The sequence below is a fragment of the Ictalurus furcatus genome, chromosome 6 (genome assembly GCF_023375685.1).
Source record: "Ictalurus furcatus strain D&B chromosome 6, Billie_1.0, whole genome shotgun sequence".
Taxonomy (NCBI): domain Eukaryota; kingdom Metazoa; phylum Chordata; class Actinopteri; order Siluriformes; family Ictaluridae; genus Ictalurus; species Ictalurus furcatus.
Genome location: NC_071260.1, coordinates 19,114,800 through 19,142,275, shown reverse-complemented (window position 1 = coordinate 19,142,275; position 27,476 = coordinate 19,114,800). Strand labels below are relative to the sequence as shown.

General features: G+C 36.9%; 5 protein-coding genes across 11 annotated transcripts; 2 read left to right on the top strand and 3 right to left on the bottom strand.

The window, feature by feature from the left end:
- The first annotated feature begins 501 nt into the window (after positions 1–501).
- LOC128608841 (gamma-crystallin S-1-like) lies at positions 502–1,722 on the top strand. Of its 3 annotated transcripts, none has more exons than XM_053626943.1 (3): positions 532–541; positions 1,109–1,353; positions 1,447–1,722. In XM_053626943.1, the coding sequence occupies exons 1-3, from the start codon at positions 532–534 to the stop codon at positions 1,720–1,722; spliced, it is 531 nt and encodes a 176-aa protein (XP_053482918.1). The 3 variants fall into 3 exon arrangements, with proteins under 3 accessions (XP_053482917.1, XP_053482918.1, XP_053482919.1); XM_053626944.1 differs by lacking the exon at positions 532–541 and adding an exon at positions 973–981 and having other exon boundaries at positions 1,111–1,353; XM_053626942.1 differs by having other exon boundaries at positions 502–1,353.
- A 3,578-nt stretch (positions 1,723–5,300) lies between these two features.
- LOC128608840 (gamma-crystallin M2-like) lies at positions 5,301–8,108 on the bottom strand. Its single transcript, XM_053626941.1, has 3 exons — positions 6,303–8,108; positions 5,962–6,204; positions 5,301–5,647 (listed from the first exon to the last, which is right to left on the bottom strand). The coding sequence occupies exons 1-3, from the start codon at positions 6,309–6,311 to the stop codon at positions 5,375–5,377; spliced, it is 525 nt and encodes a 174-aa protein (XP_053482916.1). The 5' UTR covers positions 6,312–8,108; the 3' UTR covers positions 5,301–5,374.
- Positions 8,109–9,218: 1,110 nt separating this feature from the next.
- On the bottom strand, positions 9,219–13,433 carry LOC128608839 (uncharacterized protein C2orf80). The gene is made up of 7 exons (XM_053626940.1): positions 13,109–13,433; positions 12,757–12,833; positions 12,541–12,628; positions 12,376–12,453; positions 11,151–11,238; positions 10,947–11,053; positions 9,219–9,670 (listed from the first exon to the last, which is right to left on the bottom strand). The coding sequence occupies exons 1-7, from the start codon at positions 13,193–13,195 to the stop codon at positions 9,602–9,604; spliced, it is 594 nt and encodes a 197-aa protein (XP_053482915.1). The 5' UTR covers positions 13,196–13,433; the 3' UTR covers positions 9,219–9,601.
- On the top strand, positions 12,971–26,222 carry uchl3 (ubiquitin carboxyl-terminal esterase L3 (ubiquitin thiolesterase)). 2 transcript variants are annotated; one of them, XM_053626937.1, is made up of 9 exons: positions 19,247–19,445; positions 19,637–19,648; positions 19,910–20,038; positions 22,783–22,939; positions 23,131–23,216; positions 23,432–23,479; positions 24,322–24,397; positions 24,554–24,612; positions 24,770–26,222. In XM_053626937.1, exons 1-9 carry the CDS (start codon positions 19,404–19,406, stop codon positions 24,851–24,853), a joined length of 693 nt encoding a protein of 230 aa, XP_053482912.1. In that variant the 5' UTR covers positions 19,247–19,403; the 3' UTR covers positions 24,854–26,222. The 2 variants fall into 2 exon arrangements, with proteins under 2 accessions (XP_053482913.1, XP_053482912.1); XM_053626938.1 differs by lacking the exons at positions 19,247–19,445; positions 19,637–19,648 and adding an exon at positions 12,971–13,207.
- On the bottom strand, positions 13,540–19,111 carry sgo2 (shugoshin 2). Of its 4 annotated transcripts, none has more exons than XM_053626933.1 (8): positions 18,909–19,111; positions 18,395–18,484; positions 17,811–17,986; positions 17,472–17,549; positions 17,338–17,371; positions 15,112–17,196; positions 14,522–14,636; positions 13,540–14,385 (listed from the first exon to the last, which is right to left on the bottom strand). In XM_053626933.1, exons 2-8 carry the CDS (start codon positions 18,471–18,473, stop codon positions 14,289–14,291), a joined length of 2,664 nt encoding a protein of 887 aa, XP_053482908.1. In that variant the 5' UTR covers positions 18,474–18,484; positions 18,909–19,111; the 3' UTR covers positions 13,540–14,288. The 4 variants fall into 4 exon arrangements, with proteins under 4 accessions (XP_053482908.1, XP_053482911.1, XP_053482910.1 ...); XM_053626936.1 differs by having other exon boundaries at positions 14,522–14,630; XM_053626935.1 differs by having other exon boundaries at positions 18,938–18,962.
- Positions 26,223–27,476: the final 1,254 nt, after the last annotated feature.

Genomic DNA, 27,476 nt, shown 5'->3' with positions numbered 1-27,476 from the left:
GGGCTTCTTTTCTTCATCCAGAACTGGGGCTTTTACCGAGGTGGAGGGAATCACAAAATGCCATTGGATTTTACTGCAAAACATTCAGGTGTCTGCTAGTAAGCTGGTGATAAAAAGTAATTTTACCTTTCAGCATGGCAATGACCCAAAGCATACATCCAAATCAACAAAGGAATGTCTTAACCAAGAGAAGATCAATGTTTTTGACCTTGATTCAGACCTGAATGGGATTACCTGAAGCAGACAATTGTTGGATCTAGAATGTATGTTCAAGAAAGAGTGGGAAATATTACCAAGTCAAGATGTACCACACTGAAACACTCTTACCCAGAAAAGACTGAGTGGTGTAATAAAATCAAAAGGTACTTCAACAAAGTATTAGTATTAAACTTTCTTTTTTTAAAATCCTATTTTCCCTTCAAATGTTTCTGATTGTTTTTCACTTTTTTTTATGCCATGCCTAACTACAATTGGATATTTTTGTCCTTTACTTTTGGACCAAACAAGATTTCTTACTGCAAGCTCTACAGAATGCATGGAAATATGGTTCTTTAAAAATGAAGAGGTATAACAATTTTCAGATTCAGAATATTTAGATTTACAGATCCGAGCCGGGGGTACCACAGGGGTGAAGTAGATGATGTTAGTGCTTTACTGCTCTAGAGTCCAGGGTTAACCTTTAGTTTGCGTTTTGCATATTCTTCCTAAATCTGTTTAGAATCCATAAACATGTATTCTGTTATAACACGCATGCACACAAAGGGTTAATTATTACCATTTAATTCTTTGTCAGAATGAACAAATGTAGTGCAAATACCTTTTGTTGCTTGGCAGCAGACCATTCTGTTGAATAAAAAAGCTGACTTCAGAAGTTAATTGATGTCACTGGCAATGTGGGTTATCTGAAACAATATAAAAGAGTGGCTGTTAATCATTGGCAGTGTTGAAGTGATACACTGCTAATCCATCATTATGGGAAAGGTAAGCCTACTATCACCTCTTTATTTATTCTATTTATATGCGCTTATAATTATATATGTAAGTGAAGAACTAATTAGGTTTAAAAATGTTTCATTAAACATACCATCTAACAAAAATATTTGGTTACAGATTATCTTCTACGAGGATAGGAACTTTCAAGGCCGTTCCTATGAGTGCAGCAGCGACTGTGCTGATCTGCACTCCCATTTCAGCCGCTGCAACTCCATTCAGGTAGAAAGTGGGTACTGGATGGTGTATGAACGGCCAAACTTTATGGGTTACCAGTACTTTCTCCATAGAGGGGAATACCCAGATTATCAACAGTGGATGGGTTTTAACGACTGTGTCAGATCCTGTCGTATGCTACCTCAGGTGATCCTCTATGTATAATAGAAATATATTTATATTTATATTAATACTGTTGATTTCGTGTATATGAAGATTAATTTTTTTTTTCATCTCTAGCATCAAGGGTCTCATAGAGTGAGGATCTATGAGCGTTCTGACTTTGGTGGACAGATGATGGAGTTTACTGATGACTGTCCATCTGTCTATGAGCGCTTCCACTACAATGACATCCATTCCTGCAAAGTGCTTGAAGGATTCTGGCTGTTCTATGAGCATCCCAATTACAGAGGCAGACAGTATCTGCTGAGACCTGGTGAATACAGAAGATACAGTGACTGGGGTGCCATATCCTCAAGGATTGGTTCCATGAAGTGCATTACCTATTCAAACTGAGAAGCTAAAATCTTGATCAGTGAAGTTTAACCAATAAATTTCAGTTCATTATCTCCAAATTGTTTTTGTTTTTGTGATTTGGTGGGTTATTGGTGGTCCTGAGTGTACAGTTAATCAAAACAGTTAGAATTCATTTTCAAAATCAAAAGGGTAACACTGTCTAAGGATAACAATGATTCTTGACTGTAAAATGTTACAAATGCATTTATAATCAATAGTTTATCAATTGCAAAAGAGAATGAACTATTTCTAAATTTGAAAATAGAAAATATAGATCATGGTTTTAAAATCTTTACAAAACCAACCTAAAGTTTCTGCACTATTAACGGCCACTGCAAATTCCCAGTGCCCTTGATCATAAAGGAAAAAAATCCTAAAATTTAAAAAGTTTAAAATCTTCAAATTCAACATAGATATATCAGTTTTCCTCAGATGAATGCAAAGTAATAAACATTATTGTTTTAGAGACTCATTCTCAATCTTTTACTTTATAGTTATTTTATTTTAGTTTTATTTTTAATATAGGAAAAACTACATCTTAAAAATTCCAACACACCCCCAGTACTTCAGTACAGATACCAGAATAACTGGTATCATTGCCTTTGTATCATCTTCTTGGGTGTGCAAAACAAAAGGCCGTGATGCCTATGCCATCTTGTTGGTTGGTTTCTTACAGTGATGTGATGGCTAAAGGTTGAGCAGTAATGACCTTGATAAGAAACAAAAATACTGATGCTTGATGACTTGTTCATTCTGACTAGGTTAGTTGTATATTCCAAGCTTAACAGATCATATAAGAGGAGACATGTTTTTCAAAATGGGAGACATTCAGCATGTTTTTTGGATGAGTAGGACATCTGTTACAGCCCTTCTGCAGTTGCTGGATTTAAAACTGCATCATAATTGGTATCCTGAGGAGGTGCTGTTTTTTTTCTTGTCTCCAGAGCACTTGACATTGTGTATTATCAGTGTACCCAACACCCTGGATGTCATATCTCAGCCCAGCCACGACTCGATTTCCCGGGAAACACTGCTTGCTTCAAACATGGCCGCCGAGGACTTCCCACACACGCATGCTCTCTCCTTCCCCGGAGCTCTAATCATACACACCTGCAGCAAATCACTAGCACACTCTTACCACAGCATATAAGAGACTTTGGCTGCATATTGACTTTGCGAAGTAAATGTTCATCTGACTTGTTCTCTGCACTTATCCAAGCGGTCTCGCTTCGGTTTTTCACAAGGTGACTTTGATTACTGCCTTAGTTTAGTTTAGTTTAGTTTAGTTTAGTTTAGTTTAGTTTCTGATCGCCTGACCCCTGCCTGTTTCTCAACAACGAATTTTGTCTATTCCTTTGGATTATTCTGCCTGAGTCTTCCGTATTCAGCAACGGTACGTGACAATGGAGGAGCAAAGGGAAGGGTAGAGGGTTTTGGGACAATGCCTGGGCATCTGACATTCCAGAGGGTGCCTGGTGCCATGGGTGGACATTAGATTTAATGACGTAGTAGTAGTAGTAATCATAATAACCATCATAATAATCATAATTATGATTATCATAATAATAATCAAGCAGAGTAAGAGCCTATCAAATATTGAGTGAATAAATAGTGAGTAAAAGAATATACTTGTACTTGGAACATATTTGTATGCTTTTATATAGATATAGGGGTGCATGGTGGCTTAGTGGTTAGCACGTTTGCCTCACACCTCCAGGATCTGGGGTTTGAGTCCTGCCGGGGCCGTGTGCGTGCGCGGGGATTTCCTCGGGGGTACTCCGGTTTCTTCCCCCAGGCTGATTGGCATGTCTAATGTGTATGTGATTGTGCCCTGTGATGGAGTGGCACCCTGTCCAGGGTGCATTGTGCCCCATGTTCCCTGGGATAGGTTCCCTGTGACCCTGAAAAGGAATTGAAGATGGATGGATATATATCTATAAATAAATATAGTTATCTATCTAATAAAATATCGATTGTATCTCATAAAATGTAAATCTCATAAACCCATGTTATTCACAATAGAACACAGAAAACATATCAAATGTTTAAACTGAGTAAATGTACCATTTTTATGAAAAATATAAGGTAACTTTTAATTTGGCTGCAACATGTTTTAAAAAAACTTGGGACTGGGGCAACAAAAGGCTGGTAAAGTAAGTGTTACTAAAAAGAAACCGCTATTAACAGAGGTTAATTAGTAACAGGTCAGAAACATGATTGGGTATAAAAAAAAAAAAAAAGAGCATCTTAGAGAGTCAGTCTTTCAGAAGTAATGATGGGTAGAGGATTGGTTCACCAATCTGTGAAAAGCTGCATCTACAATTTGTGGAACAACTTCAGAATAATTTTCCTCAATGTAAAATTGCAAAGACTGTGAATCTCATTATCTACAGTATATAATATCAAAAGATTCTGAGAATTTGGAGAAATCTGTGTGCTAGGGACAAGGGTGAAAATCAATATTGCATGGCCGTGATCTTCAGGCCCTCAGGCAGCACTGCATTAAAAACAGGCATGATTCTGTAATGGAAATCACTGCATGGGCTTAAACACCTCCAGAACTCATTGTCTGTGAACACAGTTCGCCATGCTATCCACAAATGCTGGTTAAAGCTCTATCATGCTCTATCAAGAAGAAGCCATATGTGAACATGATCCGGAAAGGCCGCCATCTTCTCTGGGCCATTTAAAATGGACTGGGGCAAAGTGGAAAACTGTTCTGTGGTCAGACAAATCGAAATTTGAAATTCTTTTTGGAAACCATGGACGCCACGTCCTCTAAACTAAAGGGGACTAAAGAGGAGAGGGACCATCCGACTTTTTATCAGCGCTCGGTTCAAAAGCCTGCATCTCTGATGGTATAAGGGTGCATTAGTGCCTATGGAAGGGCAGCTTGCACATCTGGAAAGGCACCATCAATGCTTAAAAGTATATACAGGTTTTAGAGCAACATATGCTTCCATCCAGATTCCATCCCATCTTTACTTCTGAGAGACTCTGCATCGCTAAGATACTCTTTTTATACCCAATCATGTTACTGACCTGTTGCCAATTAACCTAATTAGATTCAAAATGTTCCTCAGGCTGTTTAGTTTTAGTAACACTTTCTTTTCCATCCTTTTGTTGCCCAGTCCCAATTTTTTTTGAGACCTGTTGTGGCCAGTTTAAATATTTGATGTTTTCTATGTTCTATTGTGATTAAAATATGGACTTGAAATTTACAAATCATTGCATTATGTTTTTATTTACATTTCACACAGTGTCCCAACTTTTTTTGGACTTGGGGTTGTATACAGGTGCATCTCAAAAAAATTTTATATCATGGAAAAGTACTTTTTTTTTTTTTTCTTTTCTGTAATTTAATTCAAAAAGTGTAACTTTCGTATATTCTAAATTCATTACAAATAAATTTGAAATATTTTTAAAAAATACTCCTTTTTTTTGTTGTTGTTTAATCTTGATTATGGCTTACACCTCATGGAAATCAAAAATCCAGTATCTCAAAATATTACAATAAAGAACTTTTATAATACAAAAATGTTGACCTTCTTAAAAGTATGTTCATTTATGCACACAGATGAAAAAAGCAAACAGATGATATAACATGGACTTATATGAAGGAATGAACACTCTTTAATAAATAGATCAATACTTAAAAATCAGTGATGCGTCTGAAAGAGCCTACAATGGAACAGGTAGCACGCCAGTCGCGGTATCTCCTGTACTCGCCAGGTTTCAGGAAGTACTGTCTGCCTCTGTAATTGGGATACTCATAGAAGATCCAGTAGCCGTTCATCACCTTACAGGAGTAAACATGCCGGTGATGAAAACGGTCCGAAACACTGGAACAATCATCCATGAACTCCATCATGTTCCCATTAAAGTCAGCCTTTTCATAGAGTTTTAGTCTGTATATGCCCCTGTACTGAAGTCAAATAAAATAATTTATTCAGAATATATGTGCACACAGAGATAAAGATCATTTAAATTTACCACATAACAGGTTTAGACAAAATAATCTACTTTTGCATGTGATTTGAAATATGGAAAAACTACATTTTAAAAGAAATATAACAGAGGGAAAGTTTGAAAATGGTATATCTATATTGTTTTGATATACTGTAGATATCATTATGGATCAAATATTGCGATTTTATGTTGATTGGTTATCATAACATGACTTTTTCATACAGTTTCAACTTTACTCCACAGTATAGCAGAATAGCAAACAAAGCATACCGGTGGAATTATGCGACAGGATCTGATACTGCTGCTGACACCCTTCCAACTGTGAAAGTCAGAATAGTCACCTTTTTTCATGAAATATTGTTGACCTATGTAATTTGGCCTTTCATAGATCATGAAGCAGCCACTCTCCACTCGGATGGAGTTGCAGTGACTGAAATAGGAGTGCAGATCTGTGCAGTCGCTGCTGCACTCATAACTACGGCCTTGGAAATTCGTGTCCTCGTAAAAAATAATCTGGAATATAAAGCAATGGTCACATTACTCATAAGAATAGTGTAAGGCAGTTAATGCTTTAGTTTAATACAAACAGTGGTACAAAAAAAACCTCCCACCTTTCCCATGATGTCTGATGGAGAGATTCTGTTTCCCAAGCTTTTTATAGTCCTCTTCACAAACAAAGTATTATCATTTAAATCAACAGAACTGCGTAACTATAGGGGGCTGACATGTTGACTGTTGTGTGAGAGAACAACATTGGTGCTGTAATTTGAAGCAAGAATACATAACTACTAGGTGTTTTTTTCCCCCACAGACAAAGGGAAAGGACTGGTGTGGTATCCACTAGTCCATGTTACAATAGTAACAAGAACAATATGGAATGTCCATGTTGCATTAAAAATGCTGCGTGACAATAAAACCAGGTAAAATCTTAGTCCCAACCCTCATGTATGAACCACATGCAAATAATCTGTTCTCCAGACTTCACAGGATTTACTGAATGTTTACTACATTTTTAATTAAAGGCCAGTACTGAATTCATAAACAGAATGGCTGTAGTTTCATGTATACAGACATGTAAAATAGCAATAATTATGGAAAGAATCCACTACACTGGGTCAGTCATCCACAAGATCCATCATCTGACCTGCATACTACATTCAGTCAAAAAACTACACTGCAAATGTAGACCCCTGCATCTGCTCAGAGAAACATTTGCATATATCTGCGGTAACGTATGAAATGAATGTTTGTTGTATAATTTCATTTCAGCTATTTATGAGATAAACACTACACTCTGCACCTAACTTGCCAATGTTAGCAGTTCTAACAAACTCAATTCCTGTATAATTATGTTAGAAAAAAACATAATTATAAAAATGTATACCACAGTGCCAGCAATAAAGCAAACACAGGTTTATATTAATACTCTCATTCTAACATGTTATCGTTACCATAGTAACAGCTCAATCAGAGGGACTTGTATGGGCAGACGATCCACGTAATCTATGAGTAATAATAAATGGATTAAATACTGTGGTGTTATTTATCAAAGATTATACATTTTTCTTTGTTATGATGAATGGTTTTGTAAGGAGACATTTCTTAAACATTTTGCAAAAGCTTTATCTGTAACAGGGCAAGAGCAGTGGTGGAGCCAGAGTGGTGTCAGGGGTGCCACCCCAGCATTTTATTCGCTACTAACAGTTGCTGATGCTGACTGACACATCATTTCACCTCTTGTCAAAAGAAGAGTTTTGGGTTTTTTTGACGTTCACCGGCAGCGCATGCAGTTTTCAAATCACAGACGAACCGAGCACGAGAGAATATGGCTGTAAGATACCGAAGAATAAGAAAACATCATATTTGAACTACGTTTTTAAGGTTTAGCATCAGGTTTGTTTGCTGAATAACTTTTATGAGACATTGAATGATTAGATGTAACCACAGACTGTCATATTTTGCACAGGATCAGTTAAACATGAAAAGAAAGGAAGAGATATCAGTTCTTTTTAAAGAAGCACAAACAGGCAGATCAGGTGCAAATTGCAGTGTGTGTGGTGGTGGTGTTTTTTGTAAATAAACACAGCAGTTCATGTAACATACACATGCTACTGTATCTTATCTCCTTGGTGCTTAAGCTTTATTTTCTGAAAATATTTTGGATGTTCAACACTTAGGCAGAAACAGAGTGACCCAATTCTTTCTGTGTGTGTGTGTGTGTGTTATTACTATCAATACCAGAAATTTTTGGTCCCATGAGGAAAACAGCTTATAAATCATACATACTATATTTTTAAAGGAAAAATTATTTTTTGTGATGTTTAGGTGATGGATAGGTTTAGGGGATAGAAAATAGTTTGTAAAGTATAAAACTCATTATGGAAATTTCCCATAAAACATGGAAACCCAACATTGTGTGTGTGTCCACCCCCGGTATAAAACTCTAGTTATGCCTCTAGGCAAGAGAGAGAAAAGATTGTTTATAGCTATAATGTAAGTGATAACAGGAACTAACTTGTTTCATGGAAGTTCCACTACATTAAATATAACTATAAATGGTTAAAATATATGATGCATCATTCATTACTAAATTAACAGACTGTAGTCGTAGGCAAATTGTTGTGATTTAAGAGAAATAAAACACTATCGTTACGTGCTGTTATTGGAAAATAAACCACTCCAAAAGAGCAAGAGAACAACCCCAAATTACTGACAGCATTTTATTCAGTGTAAAACAAAGAAATTTGTGTGCAAGACAAATCAATGATATCTAGGTTGGAGTCCATCTCAGGAATCACTGCATCCTAGTATCTCTTTAACTCTATGAGCCTTCAGTAGTAATGTGTGATACTAGAGTTGGGCTACTCATACATGAGCCAGTGATGCAAACGAGAATCTGTCAAAATAGTTCATGACATTTGAGACAAGTATATATTAACTCAACTCCTGCCTGAGGATCACAGAACTTCTTTCTGCATTCAGTACTGATAATGAGCAAATAAATGTTCAGCTCAATCTATATATATTTATCTATAGTGTATCTAGACAGAAGTGTTTATACTAAATTTATAACATCAGAATGTTGTTATAAAATAGTTGTCATGAAATAGTTGGCGGTTAATGCAACAATACAGATTAACACAAGTATTGCTCAAAAACAAACAAACAAAAAAGGAACCAACAGAGAAATATTGGACATATTTATAAATTACTATCAGACCCTATAAAATAAGCATGAAAAGGCTACTTTAAAAGACACTTTCCCTACCATATTTTGAGCTGCCTATTGGTGTCAATCTTGGTATAGTACATGTTTTTCCAGACCAGAAATACCCTGTTTACAGGGAAAAAAAAAACTGTCTCAGCAGAACCTTTCACATATATTACAATCATGATTATGTTAACCACAATAGCCACACAGCAACATTAGAGTTTCCAGCAAAAGCTTCTGTATAGCAAGCTACTGGAAAGCCTGGTCAGGTGAAACCATAGCATGCTGATTTCTCATGGATTTATATTATTTTTTTTATGTGCTGAAATTCATACAGATAATGTTGTTTATTTGAAGCATTTAATTCTAGAAAGAAGCAAAATTATCTGCCAGTAGAACAAACCAATTTTAAGCTTGAAATTAATAACATGTCTTACTTAATATTTTTATATATGATTTTAGAATAATCTCATAATGAGAAATTTCCCTTTATGCAAATATTTTATATTAACAGGATATCACTTCATGTACTAGTGTATTAGGCATTGGCTTTTATGTAAATTACTAAACATGACCCAGGACTTCTAAAAGGTCAAACTGCAACTGAATTGTTTTTTTTTTTTTTAAGTAAAAATAAAATCTAAAAGATATACAGTAATAATAGAATGTTTTAAAGACTAGTTGATGGATGAGTAGTCTTCAGTCCTGCTGCGATTCCTCAGAGCTTCCATAGTGCTTTGTTTGCTCTTTCAAAGAATCCTCAGTGTCCTGTACACAACAGAGTACAGATCTTTAACTAAATGGCTTAGATTATGCTCTTAAACTCCCATAAGTGACACTTGGGTTCAGTCTGGTGTAGGGTTGTCATGGTACCAAAATTTCACTAGTCGGTATCAATACCAGTAAAATTCCACGGTACTTGGTACCAATTTCGGTACCAAAGCAAAATACAAAAACATGCTAATTGAACTACACACTATTAATAAAGTTAAATATCAATATAGAATGTCTTTAAAAAAAATTGTAATTCTGTATACTTCAAGTATATCATTATCAAAGCTACTAGAGTTATCCAGACAAGAGCAGAAATGTTTTTCTGAACAGTGTTAGCCACACATCTATTATTTTCTAACACATAAATTTCAGATATATAGGTCATCAAAAAGCATCTGATGTGTCAAACTGCACCATGTCCTCCCATTTACTTTTACCCCAATAAAAGTTAAAGCATTAAATGGTTAATAAGGGCTCCTGACCATATTAGCGTTAAACGCGCGTATGCTAACCATTAAGTAAGAAAAACGAGGATTTTTTTTTCTTTTTTTGCAATAATACACTCGAATTCAACTATGCTACAACATTCATAATGCAACTATCATAATTTTAAACTCACCTGCTTGAACTGCTTGAATGAATACTGCGGTTAAGCAGCCGCTCTTCCTGAAAGCACGTTTAATCTATCCCCACATAAATTTTAGGAGTGCGGCTTTTACACACTTAGCGGTAATAACACCGAAAGCGGAAAACGAGCGCCCGAGAGAAATACATGTATTTCGCATACTATACAGTAGGTAAGTATGCGGTTTCGGACGCAGCCATGGCGACCGGCGGAGCTGCTGCTGCTTTGGCTCCGATGTCTTTTTGTTGCACGGTGCACATATGAAATGTTCCCGACTGACTACCTGTCAGGCAGTGCGTCAGTACCGGGTTGATCCGGTAATATCGGTACTTATGAAAATCTGGTACCGTCAACTTTTTTTTCTTTTTAGTACCGTCTTGGTACCGAAGTACCGGTATATGGAGTTACAATACATACGGTACTATATGTATAACTATGTATTCAATTTGTTTAGCTGTATTTGCTAAATAATTCATAGTAGTTATTGAATGACATGATTCATAATGAATAGATGAATAATAAACTGAGTTATGATTGACAATCAGACAAATATGTGATACAATGAAAGAGACAATGCTTTATAGACAAATATATCATGAGAGAATAAGAGGTGGTTCATTTAGTGGCAGATTTTTAAGAACTCACACTGAAAGAAGATAGAGAAGAGGGGGTTGGGGAGGAAACCTTCAGCTTCTCCAACACTGCTGATGCTCTTTTATTACGCTGAGTATTCCACCTTTTCAGCATCTGAGCTGGAAAACATTAAAAGGATTTCTTTTTTGTGATGCATGCAAATCAGACAGAGAATACAGAGACTAGTCAGTGCACAGTGTCATATATAGTACTTACTATGTTTTCTTGAACGGTCTACTGCCTTATGCGAACTGAGCATGGCAAATGGGTGATAGGACAAGGAGAAAGGATGAACGATGTTGGCCTGTGGAAATCGTAGCAGTGGAGGTGAGATGATATAGAAGCTCGATAATCCAGTCGTGCTGGGTCAGAGTTCAGCAGTTTTCTATCCCTGCAAGGATTTCCATTCTAGAGCTGTGTACTGGTCAGCGTTACTCTGCCCATTGTTCTGTCTTAGTAGTTACTGTACTATCTTGTGTTGTTTGCACGTGCACTTTATGTAGAATTTTATTTTATTTTTTTTAGTTCTGTGTCGTCTCATGTGGTTAGTGTGTTGTTTTATGTAGTGCCATGGTCCTGGAGGAACGTTGTTTCTTTCTCTATGTACAGTACCAGCTGTATATGGTTGAAATGACAATAAAAAGCCACTTGACTTGACCTCACCAGGTTAGTAGGCAAAGTTAGCAAGTTTAATAGGTGTGTAAATGAGCAGGGAAATCACCAAACTGTGCTGGACCCTGGCCCTTCAAAGGTTCAGCCCTACAACTTTGTGTTCTACAACATAAAACATAATACTTAATAAAGTATTGTTAGATTATATACTTTCTGATATTTACCACAGAGTTTTTGGATTCTAAAATCTAATTGGTCAGAAAGTGTTGATTAATTTTCTATAATGGCACGGCTCATACAACAGTGCCATCTGTAATTGGTTTATGTTAATGAGAAAATTCTAATACATAATTGTTTCTATAGTAACAGCTCAGTCGTGGGGACTTGTATGGCAGACACTCTACATAATCTAAGAATAATAATGAACAGATTAAAACATTTTCTCTGTTGTCATTTTACAAAGAAAAAAGTCTTCAGAACAGAGGACTTTTCACTTTCTGAATTTTTGGTATCATGACAAGCTGATTGTTTATTTATTTATTTAGGCTCATCATCCTTTGTCTTATTAACTTATTAACATGCTATAATGTATAGTGTAACTTGTGTCCCAGATGTACCACAACATTAAATGGTTAAAAAGTATGTTCATTAATAAATTAAAATTAGCTGTGATACAAGAGGAATAAAATGTGCTGTCACTGGAAAATAACTTCAAGGCCGTATCACACCACCCTATCATTCATTTTTACTGTAACAGTATGCCCTGTTGTTTTATTTCTTACATATTTTTAAACAATGCACTTTTAGAAATTATTATAAATGTTTTTACTTTAGTGTCTGGATGAGGGCAGGAAGCAGATGGCTTGCAGCTATACAGCGACAGGATCTCATTTACAGGTAAGCTATTCTGAAATGAAGAAATACAAGTATTTTTTCAATGACATGGTTACCAGAATGAGTCTTATATATTTATCTATCTATCTAATAGATGTACCAAAAGCATCCCTGCAAAGGATGAGAGGATTACTGCCTCTCTTTCCAGTCGATTAGGACAGTGACTGTGGCCGGGACTGATGGCTCCTCTACAAAGACAGTTCACAGGTAAATATCTGCCAGTAAGCGTAGAACTGCCAAAAACGCTCAAGATGCAAAAATAATGAGCAGTGTAACAATTTAATTTTTAATAAATCACATAAAACACATTACTCACATAAGTTCATTCGCATCTTGCCCCTTTTTCTCATTCATCCACCATAAAGCCACACTTATGGCTAAATCAAAATGAGCCTGTATATAAAGACAGTCAGTCAGACATAAAGTTTGCACTTTCTGTTATTGTACCTATATATCATTTTACACATAATTAGTGATTACTCATTAATTTTATTTCAAGTCAGAACACTTACATATTGTGTGTTTAGCAGTGATATGCTTTAATGGTTAGTATTAGTTAGTAGAGAAGATTCTCTCTCTGCAACACTAACATAATATAGAGTACAAAATTATACATATTGCACGTATGTACTGCGTAAAATTGTCTATTTATTTAATCAGATTCTTACCAGATCATCCAGCATCGAGGAAGAGCCTTTCCCCTTCGGGTCAAAGTCATTTTCCCTGAGCTTTTGTCCAATATAATGACCACTCATAAAATAAGAAAGGTACTGTCTTTTACAGAAGTCACATTATTAACAACATGCATTGAATGTTTTAGTGATTGCTGCATCTTACCCATACATACATACATACATATATACACACATACATATATAGTTATAATCATACAATGTCATTATGGTGTTGAAACTATGCCAACATGCCCATGTTCAGTGATCTTCAGATTAATAGACTTTAATCACTTTAATAGACTTTAATTTATCTTTATAAATCACATTTATTATCGAAGGCCTCATGGGGGACTTACAGCAGAGCTTCAATGTTTTGCTTCAATTGTCTGGTTTCCATGTTTCACATAACCAACAAAACAATCAGGACTGGATCAGGTGGACATTTATTTCCAAATGTGCACACTGAAATAATATTAAAGAAAAAAAAAGCACTGTACACTAAAAGAGAACAACATTAACCTCATGGTTAATCTGTGTCTAAGGGCTATAATATTACACAGTGAAAATGTGAAATCCTGTTTTGTTTTGCCAAGTACAGGAAAATCAGCCTAGGCATACGACTTCAAAAGGACATCTGTGAAGTCCAATACAAACTGAAATTTACAAGTTACATGTTGAAATGTGTGCAAATTGTACATTCTTTCAAAATCAGTACACAAAAATTAGTTTAATCTGGGTGAAAAAAGACTTTTAATCTGACTGAAAGAATAAAACAGTCAAACTCACCAAAAGCTCCTGAACACGTTCAACACGAACAAGAAAAAAAACCAACAATCTAACCACTTGGTACGGTGTATTATATAAGGTGCAAAGACAACTCTATTCTGCAGCAACAGTACACATCTCAGGTGAACACACTATCTGAATTATTCATTCACTACCTGACAGGCACGTCAATACTCTATTGGTAACATAGCAACCAATACAGAGATGGAATTTCATAGGCCACTTAAACAAAGTGTTCTGCAAATTACACTGTAATGAGAGGTCATTTAAATTATAAAAATGCTAATGCAAAAATATATTGAGATATTAAAAAAAAAAGAAATACAATTAAAACAAAGATGAACTGTATGTTAAATGTACAAATTCTATTCACAGTGTGTACGGGGGTTTACTTAGTGGTTTTCTTTATGTTTTTCTTTTTGTCTTTAAACACTGGAGAACTTAAAAATCTGGTGTCTGAGAATTTGTCCCCACGCCTCATTTTGCTGCAAAATGAAGAAATTAAATATTATTATGAATAATAATAATAATAATTTGTAAATAGTAAAAGCAATGGGAACCTTACAATGCAGCTAGAACAAAAACATTTCATATATGGAAGATTAACCAAACAATTCTCACCAATTGAGAGTCGGCTCCTTGTATGACACAGCAGCTGCCCTCCTGCGGGATCGACTTAATGGATTGGCTGTCAGGTCTGTGTTTGTTAAGCTCTTCATTGCCCTCCCATCTATAACTTAAACATAAAACACATTAACTATAGGTAAAAACATAGCTCAAACTGTGATCTGACAAGCTTATTATTATTAGCCTCCATGTTCCTCCATTTTGGTAATTTCTCAGTTTCCACCCACTATCTAGCTCTCCCCTATCACAGAACAGCTATCAAAAGGGGAGAGTAAATGATTGTGCTTCCTCTGAGACACATGAAGCCATCCAAGCATAGCTGAACACACTGTGAGGAAGTGCTAACTGCACTCTTCCACATACATGAGCTCAAATGCCCACAATTGGATAGTGTTGCTCTTACTGACAGAGGTGAGAATAACACCATCCCTCCCACTCAGAGAACATAGCCAATTACAAGCGGTTCGACTCCTGACCATGAATGGCTATGGCATAATCAGGATTCAAATTTGCGATCTCCAGACAATAAATGTGAATTCAGTTGCTACTCCCCATCTGACAAGTTTGTTAAAATCTATATTTACCTGGAGATTGGTGTGACACATTCAACCCAGGTTCCTCATAAATGTCCATAGTTTGTGATGAAATCTTTTGTGAATCCCTCTGGTTAGAGACAGCACTGTCATAAGTAAAACTCCCACAAGAGTCAAAATTGAGGGATTCCCATGGAGGCCTGTCCTCAGAGAATAATCCACTGTGTTTCTGCTTAAGCTGCTCTGCTTTTCTTGGGGTTGACTGGCTGTCACTGTCATGATGAGGAACAAATGTCCTATCTGTAACAAAAGAAATCCCACTTTCTCTATTTGCAACTAAACTCTTTTCATTGCTGCTGAAAACCAGAATGTTTTCCTTTCCCTTTAACTGCGAACTGCAATTGGACAAAACAACATAGGTTTCTCTGCACTTGCTCTTGTGGTTTTGGATACTGTGACGCTTTGGACTGACATACTTTGAATTTATGCAAATGTCATTAATGGTATCCAAGTCATCATTATGGTTAAAGTGTCTCACATGAGCGCTGTTTGTATCCCCAGTCTCAATTACAGGCTCATCCATAAAGGCTTCCTCGAGAGCAGAAGAATTGAACCCTTCTGTTTCCCCCTTTAATACGTTAGGGGAATTGTTGTTTTTATTTATATTGTCACCTGGTACTGGAATTATTTTTGGTAAAATTTCATCAATTGGAGTAGAGCTATACTTGTGTCTTCTTTTCTTTCCAGATGAATTTTCTCTTGTTGAAAAATTCTTCTTTCTTTCTTTCATCCCTATTGTCTTGGGCTTCTTGGCTTTAGTGTGCCCTATTGGAGAACGATCAGAGGAATTTTCTAAAAGCTTTTCATCACAGACAGCCCTTGAATGTTTAGAAAACCTTTGGATTTCAGGTTGATGACACACCTCTTGCTCTGATTGCTGCCCCTTAATCATTCCTGAGGTACACTGTGCGTCATGTATGCTTTCCAAAGTCAGTGCATTTGTTGTTTCCCCAGATGGGTCATTTGCATGAATGTCTAATGTACGATTCAAGAGGTCACTGCAGGCAGACACCTGACCTGTATGGATCACATATGTTCCTCTGTTTCTCAGTGTATCGCATTCTTCTTTCTGAGAGAATGACTGAGTTGACTGTTTGCTTTGACATTTTTCTGCATGGACCCAGATTTCCTTGTCATCAATGTGAACATCAATTAATTCAGCACTCTCCTTTACACATTGATCCATACTGAAAGATGACACTTTAGTCTGTCTGCACTGTGGTGGGATTACGTATGTTTTCCTGCTGTTTGCACTGTTGTTCTCGGGTTTCAGCATTTCAGCTTCATGTTCAGTGCCTTTGTCTTTAGACACATTAAACTCGGATAAAATTTCCTTGCTCCTTCTCTGATTATTTACTTCTTGGTCACTAAAATAATCATCTAAATCATCACTGGTGCAAATAAAGCTGGACTCATGTGGAGAGATTACGTAAATTTTCCTTGTATCGGTTTGTCCTGCAGCGTATTTTTGAGAATTCAGTCGCCTGTTGCTTTTTGTGTTACGAGAGGTGACATGAGTCTTTCTGCGTGCAGTGACTGATTCTTTCTCCTCCTGCAGAGACTCCACTCTCTGAGGCAAACTCTCCTCTTCATTGCTGCTAGTGAAGGTGTGTGTACTTGTTTGGAGTTGTGTTTCGCAGGATGTTTGCATAGACGTACTCGCAGTTGTATCCTTTAGACAAGACGACTCCACGGCTGCTTCATCATAATTAAGCACAATGTGCTCTCTACTCCTTGCTGAATAAGACTCACTGATTTCTCTAGTTTTTCTCTGAGCAGCCTTACAGTTTTTCTTTGGCTTGGTCTGAACTGTGACAATTTCAGCGACATTGTCAACTACAGTCATCTCCATCTCTGAGTCGTAAAGAGTATTTTGAGGTGCTGTATGGTCAATCTCTGAACTGGGAGGCTTATCCTCTCGTTTAGGTGAAGAACTATGATGTTGACCATCATTCACCATTGAAACATTTCCACCAGGACCCTGGACGTTCTTCTGCTGCCAACAGTTGGATAGACTGGTTCGGTTTTTCTGGTCAGGTACCAATGCAGGTAAATCTTTCTCAGTCTGAGAAGCATCTATAAACCAAACACACAAACATAAATCACCCTACAGCACATTATCAGGCTATGAGACATGCTAATGCACAAAGGTTATAGTATAGTTGTTTAACTGTGCACACAGGTGTCCGTTTCACATCATGTAATGAATCCTAATACCTTCAGTGATCTCCGTGTCCCAGCTCTCAGCACCCTAATTTGAAAGAAGTTATTATTATTATAAATTGCAGCTTTGTTCCTGCAAAGATAATCTTGTGCATTGACCACCTACAGGATAACTAGTAATAGATTACCTCTTCTCTGGAAATAAGGTCCACTGCCTTAGCCATGCAGTTGATGGAGTTATTATAGAACTCACGCAGAACCATAAACTATGGAGTTGAAAGAAGAACTGACCATTATACTTGTACATTACATTAGCCTTCGTAGGAGATGTCTTTTGTTCAGATCATTGTGCAGTCATTCGAGACAAATACAAATAAAGAACTATTTGTGAAAGCCAAATTCACCCACTGGCTGGGAACATTAAGATCGGATTGAGAACCTTAAATCTAACATTTTTATTAAAAATCATCAAAAGAGCCTTTAGCATCACTGCGCATGTGCTTCCACTGTGAACTCCAGAGACTCACCATTTGTTTATTTTTATGACGCTGGACGGCAAGGTCAAAGATCCGGCTCTGCAGCTCTTTCTGTAAGCGCACTGTTTCTGTTTCAAACTGCTTGGATTTCAGTTTCTGGGCGACCAGAGCCAAGGCAAGGGCCTTGTTGTTGGTTTTCAAAGAGAGCTTGAAGAACGATGACGTGTCTGAAAGAAAACAGAATCAACAGTCAGACAGGTTAGGTTACATGGCATAGAAAGGCGTCATAGTGGCGCGGCGGGTATCGTGGCCACCTCGCAGCTTCCGAGTCTCCGGTTTGATCCCGAGCTTGATTTCTCAGTGCAGAGTGTCAGCTTGTGGGCTTACTGCCACCTCCCATGCTGATGGGTGGATTGGTGACACTAAATTGCCCCAGGTGAGAATGTGCGTGTGCATAGTGCCCTGAAACTGACTGCCGTCCCATCTAGGGTGCATCTCTGACTCACGCCCAGTGTTTCAAATAGGGATCCACCGAGACCCTGACCAAGATGAAGCTGCTACTGAATATGAATAAATGACATACAAAGGGTTATAAGGCAGGCAAGGAAATCCCCAAACAAACATGGAATTCTTACTGTGAATTTTTGTCTTTATCTTGGCAGCAGTCTGCTTTATTGTGTTTGGCTTCTTCTCCATCGCCACTGCAAGAGTCATTGCAGTTCAGGCTGCGTGATGGAAATGAGACCGTTAGATACCCTACAGACGTTAATTAGTTAACATGTATGTTTCAAACGCTAGCAATAACCTAGCTAGCCTAGGCACTTGACTGTTTTTCGATACTTCTAATATTTCTAGCTAGTTACTTAACCGCATTTATGCAACCGTATTTATTTACTTGTCTTTTAACATATCTACTGTACATTAACAAATTAACCAAACAGCACAGTTAACTAGTTCCACTCTAATGTTGTTACTGTTACAAGCTTGATCAGGTAGTTAGCAGCTGGGTTGATATAAACGTTAATTTACGTGAATTAACAAATTAGTAGACTAGACATTTAATTGAGAAAGATCCTATAAGTTAAAGTATCTGTCTAAACACCTATAACTAGTACAATGTTGACACGTAAACTAAACTTGTACACGAACCGAAATTAAACGTTAGCGTCGATTCAAACCTAAACAGTGCCGCGGAAACTCGAACTCTTCTTCGTCTCCTCTGCTCGCTGTCTCAAACGACCAGCCGAACGCTCTCTACTGCCCCCTGCTGCACAATCTCAAAGTCTTCTTAATTTCGGAGTTTTATATAGTAAAGCCCGACTTTAAATTCCATAATAAATATGGTGGACGTTTCTTCAATTTTTTTTTGTTTATAAAAGTGTAAAAAGCAGATATATTTTATACAATCGTTATTCAGCCAATAAACTGGGACACGTTAATAAATTGGGACTTTTATTTTGAAGGATCCAGTAAATTGAAACAGGAAGCTTATCGTTTTTGGTAGCATTCGCTTTACACCCCTCCATATGATTACCTGTTAGCTATTAAGAAATCTGACGCGTGCACTAAATATATCCTCGTTACATATCGAGGGTGAATTGTACTATTCAGTCACTAAAATAAGTACCTCAGACTTTAGTTGAAATGGAAGGACAACGCTGGTTACCCCTGGAGGCTAATCCAGACGTATGTAAGCTTTTACTTTCATTCAATGTGCTAACTAGATTAGCCACGAAATGAATCAAATAAGAATTCTTTTACTGTGACTCAGTAGTTTGGGCATTAAGATCGCACTGAACCTGTACTTCAGATCACGTTCTTGAGCTTAAACTTGAGACATTATTTGAGTTCACTGATTTGTTTGCTGTCTCTTCCAGGTAATGAACCAAGTGAGTAGATGGCTTGACTCGGTTCTGGTCTTCTGCTAAGCCACAGTCAGGTGTAGTCAATTGAAGGTCTTAATTGAGGCCATGGTGCTTATTTCTTATTATTTATCACCATATATACACCAGTCAGAGGTGAAGTAATAGCACAATGTCCTAGTCTTCTTCACGATCATCACTGAGAGGCAAACGCCCTGATTCACCACTTCTGCAACCCCTACTAAAATACCATCTGCTTTCATCTTTCTGACTTATTATGTCTTGTAGTTTTTACGACAGTTGGGCTTAGTTCCTAGCTGGCAGTTTGGAGATGTATATGGTTTGGACCCAGAGCTTCTTACGTTGGTGCCAAGGCCTGTGTGTGCTGTCCTGCTCCTCTTCCCTGTCACCGAAAAGGTACATCTCTATTGTCTTTAGATGGCTCATGCACTTTAAAACTTTTTTTTTTTAATGTCCTCTCAATAATTTGTTAATTGATGTACATTCTGATGACTCCATTAAGTCTGAGTGTATTATTCACTTTAAAGAATATTCTTCAGTAACTACTATAAACTATCCAGGAACCGTAGTGAAACTAATAAAATACCAACATGTTTAAGAATATGACCTATAATACGTATATACACTGTAAATAGTTGTCAGTGCATTAGGCACACACTCAACTCCACCCAAAATTCCAAGATGATATGTCACATGACTTGGGTGTGTGTGTGTGTGTGTATGTATGTATGTATGTATGTATGTATTTATTTGTGGTATAAACCAACACTTCAGGCTTCAGTTAAACATTGGAATAGCAAAACAAGTGTCCTTAAATGTGGTGTTATAGTTTGTGCTGGGTGTGCCAGTTTTGGCATCTTGCATCACCCTGGAATTTTTAACCACAACCACTTTAACCATTTACAGGGATTGGTGTGAGAAACAAACAAAACCAAAACAAAGATCACTGGCAGTTTTTTGATCATGGCAAATGAAAACAGCTTCAGGATTACAGAATTCAAAGGTGAATGGCAAGAACTGCTGAAACAGACAAGCTGCTTCAAGTCACCATTGGGGTGCAGAAAGTCATCTGAGAACACATGACTTATTGAGTTGTTCCTAGAAGAGCTAAACAGCATGTTGTGTGCCAAGAAATGTCAGTAAAAAAACAAGAAGTGTCTACTTCATGGACATGGACATTACAACTGAAGATTTGAGGAGTGAAATAGTTGGTTAGATCCTGATTATTTTGAGCAAATCTCAGTGGAAAGATCAGATTTCGGCGCAAGCAACATGGAGAAATCCTGTTTGTTATAAACAGTACATGCCAGTGGTGCTAGGGCAGTGGTGCTGGAAATGTTTTTCCTGGCACACATAAAAGCATCTGATACCCACTAATGAATGTTTTAGTGGCATATTTGACCTCCCATTAATAGCTACATAATGTCACTGAATGGTTCAAGGAACATCGTGGCAGGTTTTCATTTTTTCACTTGGAGTTACTTGGAGTTCCTAAGTTCTGGACCATGAATTAGGGTGACCCAGATCAGTCCTGTTCAGTCGTAGGACAGCAGATCTGGTTATGCAGGACACTAAGATAACAGAGTGATGACTCAACTCCCTCATTTACCACTTTCAAATGGCCTGAATAACACCATGGAATGGCAACATGCAACTGAATTGATGTGGCTAAATTGCCTTTATGATCATTTTGCTTAAACTTCTATAAATCTGTGTGTGTATATAAATGTGTATATACACAACCAAATGTTTTGGTAACTGTTGATCAGTCCTGAATATCGGCTTGGAGGAATTTTAGCCCATTCCTGAGTACAGAACAGCTTCAACTCTGGGATGTTGGTGTGTTTCCTCACATGAACTGCTTGCTTCAGTTCCTTCCACAACATTACTATTGGATTAAGGTCAGGCCTTTGACTTGACCTTTCCAAAACATTAACTTTATTCTTCTTTAATCATTCTTTGGTAGAACGACTTGTGTGCTTAGGGTTGGTGACTTGCTGTATGATCCATTTTCTCTTGAGATTCAATTGATGGACAGTTGTCCTGACATTTTTCTTTAGAATTCGCTGGAATAATTCAGAATTCATGGTTTCATCAATGATGACAAGTCATCCCAGCCCAGATGCAGCAAAACAGACAAACCATGACACTACAACCACCATGTTTCACAAATGGGATAAGTTTTTTATGCTGGAATGATGTTTTCCTTTCTCCAAAAAGTTCTATTTTGGTCTAATCCGTCCACAAAACATTTTTCCATTAGCCTTCTGGCTTGTCCACATGATTGTTAGAAGTAGACTCGAATTTCGCTATTGCTCACTTCTGGTCTAAAATTTTAGCAATGCAGAACTTACAGAGCTTACAAACTGCAGATTTATCATCATTCCACACATGAGACATCATTTCCCGCCCTCTTTTAATTGACAGGAAATAATTGGCCCTGATCATCGGATGTTTAATCTATCGGCTGATAGCGGGAACAATAGCCTTTATCGGTCTTTATTTATATAATATATAAAATATAGCCTTTATTTATGTAATATATAAAAAATATATAAAATTTGTTTTGATGTGGGACCAGTGTTTGATTTTGGTCCCCCTACTCTTCTTATAACGTAATGTAGTAGTACTGTACACGGAGTACTTTTCTAAACTAAATCATTATTCTATAGGGCACACATGACAGGATTATAAACTGCAGATCATGTTAAATAGTCCTTCTCCAGGCCAAATAGGTGTTACATTACCTGAGCAGTGTAATAGGAAGATATTAGGCGGTTTAGGTTTCAGCTTACTGATATCCTGCCATGAACAGAGGCAAGGTCTTGGTTAACTTACACAAGTCAACAAACCTAGGGAGAGAGAGGGGAGATTTCCAAAAACTATTCAAACATACTATCATATTCCAGTTTACTTCTGTACTTCAGGAAGTGACATGAGAAATAAATTGACCTGAAAATGACACATTCTACAGACATATTCTATATTAAATGCACAGAATGTATTTAGAATTTGCCATGAGGTGTGCACAGATCCTTTGAATGCAAGTTGGTGTGTGATTCAGTGCATCACTGCCAGTGATCGATGGAATCACTAATTTCCTGTACATAATTATTATTTTTATTTATTTATTTTTACAGTATGAGTCATTTAGACTGGAGGAGGAAGCAAAGATTAAGGCACAGGGACAGGAAGTGCCATCAGAGGTGTACTTCATGAAACAAACTATAGGAAATGCATGTGGCACAATAGGGCTGATTCATGCAGTAGCAAATAACCAAACACATCTTGAGTTTGGTAAGTGATTGTTTCCTAAGCTAGTAAAATGGAAATTGTGTGTTTATGCATTCAAAGTATTATTTATCAATATTTTTTTCTTTTTGAATTGTATGTATGTATGCATGTATGTATGTAACCTGATTATAGTTTTACTTAATGTTATATTTTGTAATATTTGTAATAAATTATGGGCAATTGTTGTTTCTCAGAGGCTGACTCACCACTGAAGGTGTTTATTATGCAGTCCTCTAAGATGAGCCCGGAGGAGAAAGCAGCCTTCTTAGAAAAAGATGAGGTTGTTTTAAATATTGTGCTGTTGTCAAGAGACACTGAACTAAATTCAATAACCTGTTGGTTTGGTAGTTGAAATAGTCTTGTGAAGGTTTTTTGAATTTATTTATTTAAAATAATATACTCTGTGTGTGTGTGTGTGTGTGTGTGTGTGTGTGTGTGTGTGTGTGTGTGTGTGTAATATATGAGTGTATATATATCTCTTTTTGCCTATTTCAGAGTATCCGTGTAACACATGAGTCAAGTGCTCAGGACGGACAGACAGAGGTTGGTTAAATCCTATGACAAGTTGAAGTTGTGATGAAGACATCTTTTAGTCACATGAACTGTAGGTGGATGACAAAGTTAAAAAACAACATAAAATATTTGAGTAATATCTGGACTACCACAACAGCTTCAATGAGCCTTGGTATAGATTTTATAAAGGCTCTAGAACTGTTCTATTAGAGATGATTCTTCTAAAAGGTATTCCCTCATTTGGTCTTTTCATGATGATGATGATGATGATGATGATGATGGTGGAGTGATGACTAACTGATATCTAACACATTAGTCCAGTAATGTATAGGTGTTCAATTAGGTTGAGATCTGAAGGCCATAGCATATGATTTACATTGTTTTCATGCTCATCGAACCTTTCCATAATCTCTCATGCCCTGTGGATGGGGACATTGTCATTCTGGAAAAGACCACTCCCATCATCATCATAGCATAATGGTGATCAGATAGAATAACATTGTATTGGGGCAGGTGCTCCTAAACCATGATCCCTACCTCACAGCATAACCTAGACCTAGATATCATATGAAAATCATTTATTTATTTGTATCTTAAGAATGATTTGTTTTTTTAAATTTGTCGCCCAGGGGCAACCCCTAAATGTTTTATGTAAAACCCTGACAGGATTTCCATGTCATAAAAGAAAGTCTGTAGACTTAGCTATGAATAAGGCAAGAAAGGTGAACTCATGTGTTACTTATGATGCTTATAGGCAGTATTTTATCTGATCGAAGCATCATTCTCCAGATATGAGTGGTGTATGTAGACTCAAATTGTCAAACAGTCGTGGTTAATCTCTACATTTCTTTCAAATTTGTCTCGTCTAACAGGCTCCAAGTGTCGATGAAAAGGTGGATTTACATTTTATTGCCTTTGTGAATGTTGGAGGACATCTATATGAGTTGGGTAAGTAATTGATAGTATTTATTTGCATTTTTTTTTATATTATTAAATCGATCAAATCATTACCACCGAACACCCCACAACCATGCCTTTCCTATTGCATAATTGTACAAAATACGATAATGGAGATGTTAAGCAATTCATTTGGCTGCTTTGCAGATGGCCGGAAACCTTTTCCAATAGTCCATGGGAAAACCACCGAGGACAGCTTCCTTGAAGTAAATATATCTTGTATATGATTTCCGTTAAACACTTTTTCTCAGCTATTCAGATCGCTATTAAGATAAACTACTCTGATATTTGTGTGGTGATGAGGGGGATTTTAGATTATTGTAATTTAGGACTGTTTGTGTAATGAGCTCTGTTTGTTTGCAGGATGCTGCAGAGGTCTGTAAGAAATTCATGGCACGTGATCCCCAAGAGCTCCGCTTCACTGTTGTGGCCCTCTCCAAAGCATAAAACACTCACCTCATTTCTGTTTACTCAAGAAAAAAACTGCCAGCTATTCACAAGTGCTTAATGTTAGAATGTTTGCATTCTTACATGGCAGATTACATCTTTAATAAAATGGTCATTTGCTAATATTTTGCTGCAAATTTCTTTGACCTGATGTCTCATTAAGAATGAAACACAAATAGAAATTGAATGTGTCCATGCACGCATTTATAGACTTTTTTTAAAAAAATGTTTAATTACTGCCTGAATTGTAACTATGCCTTTTCTGCTCTGTGCAACATATTGACACCTTAATTTAAATTAAACCCGAATGAATTAGTGATTTCTATAAACACCTCAAAAGAACAAATTATAAGTGTAAAATGTGCTCCAGATAGATTCTCTTTTTTTCTGATGCCCAAAATTACATTAAAGGTTAAGCTCTTTTGTAAATGTTGACTTGTAATGATTTGTCAGATCCACATTTTCCCGATGTTGGTGTTTGCTTTTGTTCAACATTTGAAAAGCATTGCCTGGACTTTTTTTTGTTTGTTTGTTTGTTTGTTTTTTTTACAATCTTCAGCTGTCCAGTTTCTGTGAGCCAGTGCCTATTATAGCTAACAGGATTGGAACTGGATGTGATCTTGTACTGTTGTAGCCCATCTGGCTCAAGGTTCAATGTGTTGTGCATTATGAGACGTTTCTGTGCACCATGGATGTGAAGAGTGGCAATTTGAATTACTGTAACCTTCCTGTTTAGTTCAAACCTGCTTGGCCATTCTCCTCTGACCCCTCTCTCTTTCTCATTAACAATGCATTTCCACCCACAAAACTGGAAAAAAAGAATTGTTTCCTTTTTTTGCACCATACTGTGTAAACTATAGACTGTTTTGCATGAAAATCCCTGGAGATTAGTTATTGAAATAGTCAAATCAGCCAGTCTGGCACCAACAACCACACCACTGAAAACATATTTTTCTCCATTCTGATTTTTGGTGTGAACATTAACGGAAGCTTTTGATGATTTTATGCATTGTGCTGTTGCCACATGATTGGCTGATAATTGCATACATGAGCAGGGCTACAGGTGTTGCTCTGTGTGTGTGTGTGTGTGTGTGTGTGTGTGTTGGCTTTGAAATATAGTAACACATCTTCTTCTATCTGATGTAGATTGGTAAATTGCAAAACATGGGCAATACTGCATACCCACTGTTTTATAACAGCCAATACATCATGTGTTTGGTAGATATGCCATTTTATTTACTTTAATACCATCAAATTTTATACAAACGTTTGACTATAAATGTGCTGATGTGATGTGATTTTTCTTTCATTCCACTAGAGGGCGTGCTGGTAATATGAAATTCAGTGCATAGTAAACCTGCTAACATTTCTGGAGAGCATTATTTCTATAGAAGCGTGCATGTAATTTGTATGGTGGAAGTCAGGCCTATTATTATATTGTACGTTGTAGGAGCTCTTAGGATGGTAGAAATAACTCCGGTTTCAAGCTTTGTGTTTAGCTCTGGAATTAACAGGTAAGTCTTAATATATTGTTTGTACACTTCAGATGGGGAAAGTGCTTAAATACACTGATCATGTGCTGGACAGAGGCAGGGAGTGTGGGACTTTATATAGTACTTTTAGAAGCACAGATGGCTGGAGTTGTCATACTGCCCCACTAAGCATTCGTACAAACAGCACAGTTTTGTACAGTGCTGAGAAAATGTTTTTACCCCATCTTGATTTCTTCTGTTTTTGTGTATGTTTCATACTAAATAGTTTTAGATCTTCAAATGAAATACAACATAAAACAAATGCACCCTGAGTACACACACAATACTGGTTTTTATTTTATTTTTTTTACTGAAGCAAAAACAGTTATCCATCACCAATATGAAAAACTAACTGGCACCTTAAATTTAAAATCTGGCTGTGTTACCTTTTAGCAGTAATAACTGCAAACAAACTCTTCCGATAACTGGAGATCAGACTTTCACTTAGTTCTAGGACTAGGACTTACTCCTTTGCTTTGGATCATTGTCTTGCTGCATATCCAGTTGCGCTTCAGTTTCAATTTACAGACTGAAGATCGGGCATTCTCCTTTAGGATTTTCTGGTAGAGAGCAGAATTCATGTTTCTCTCATTTATTGAAAGTTGCCCAGGCCCTGAAGCAGCAAAGCATCCCCACACCATCACACTTCCACCACCATGCTTGACCGTAGGTATGATCCTCTTTTTGTGGAATTCTGTGTTTAGGTTTACGGCAGATGTAACGGGACCCCTGTCTTCCAAACAGACCTTTTAGCCAACTTCATGCCGTTGAAAAAATTCGATTTGAGTGTTGATTTGATTGAAATATATGAGATATACACAAAACCAAAAGAAATCAGGATGGGGCACATATTTTTTCACAAAACTATATAGTGGCATTGACATTTTAAAGTACTGTTTGCTATGATAACATGCAGTTTATCGTGTCTTCAAAACCATTAGCTGCAATTCAATGAAAAAAAGTTTAGTTTTAAATTTGATTACCACTCAAGTATCTTTCTTTCTTTTTTAATATATACAATATACCAGAGTGTACCGTGCACAATGTGTACGTTATTTTATATTATTTTATGATTATTTTGCAGTAACTGT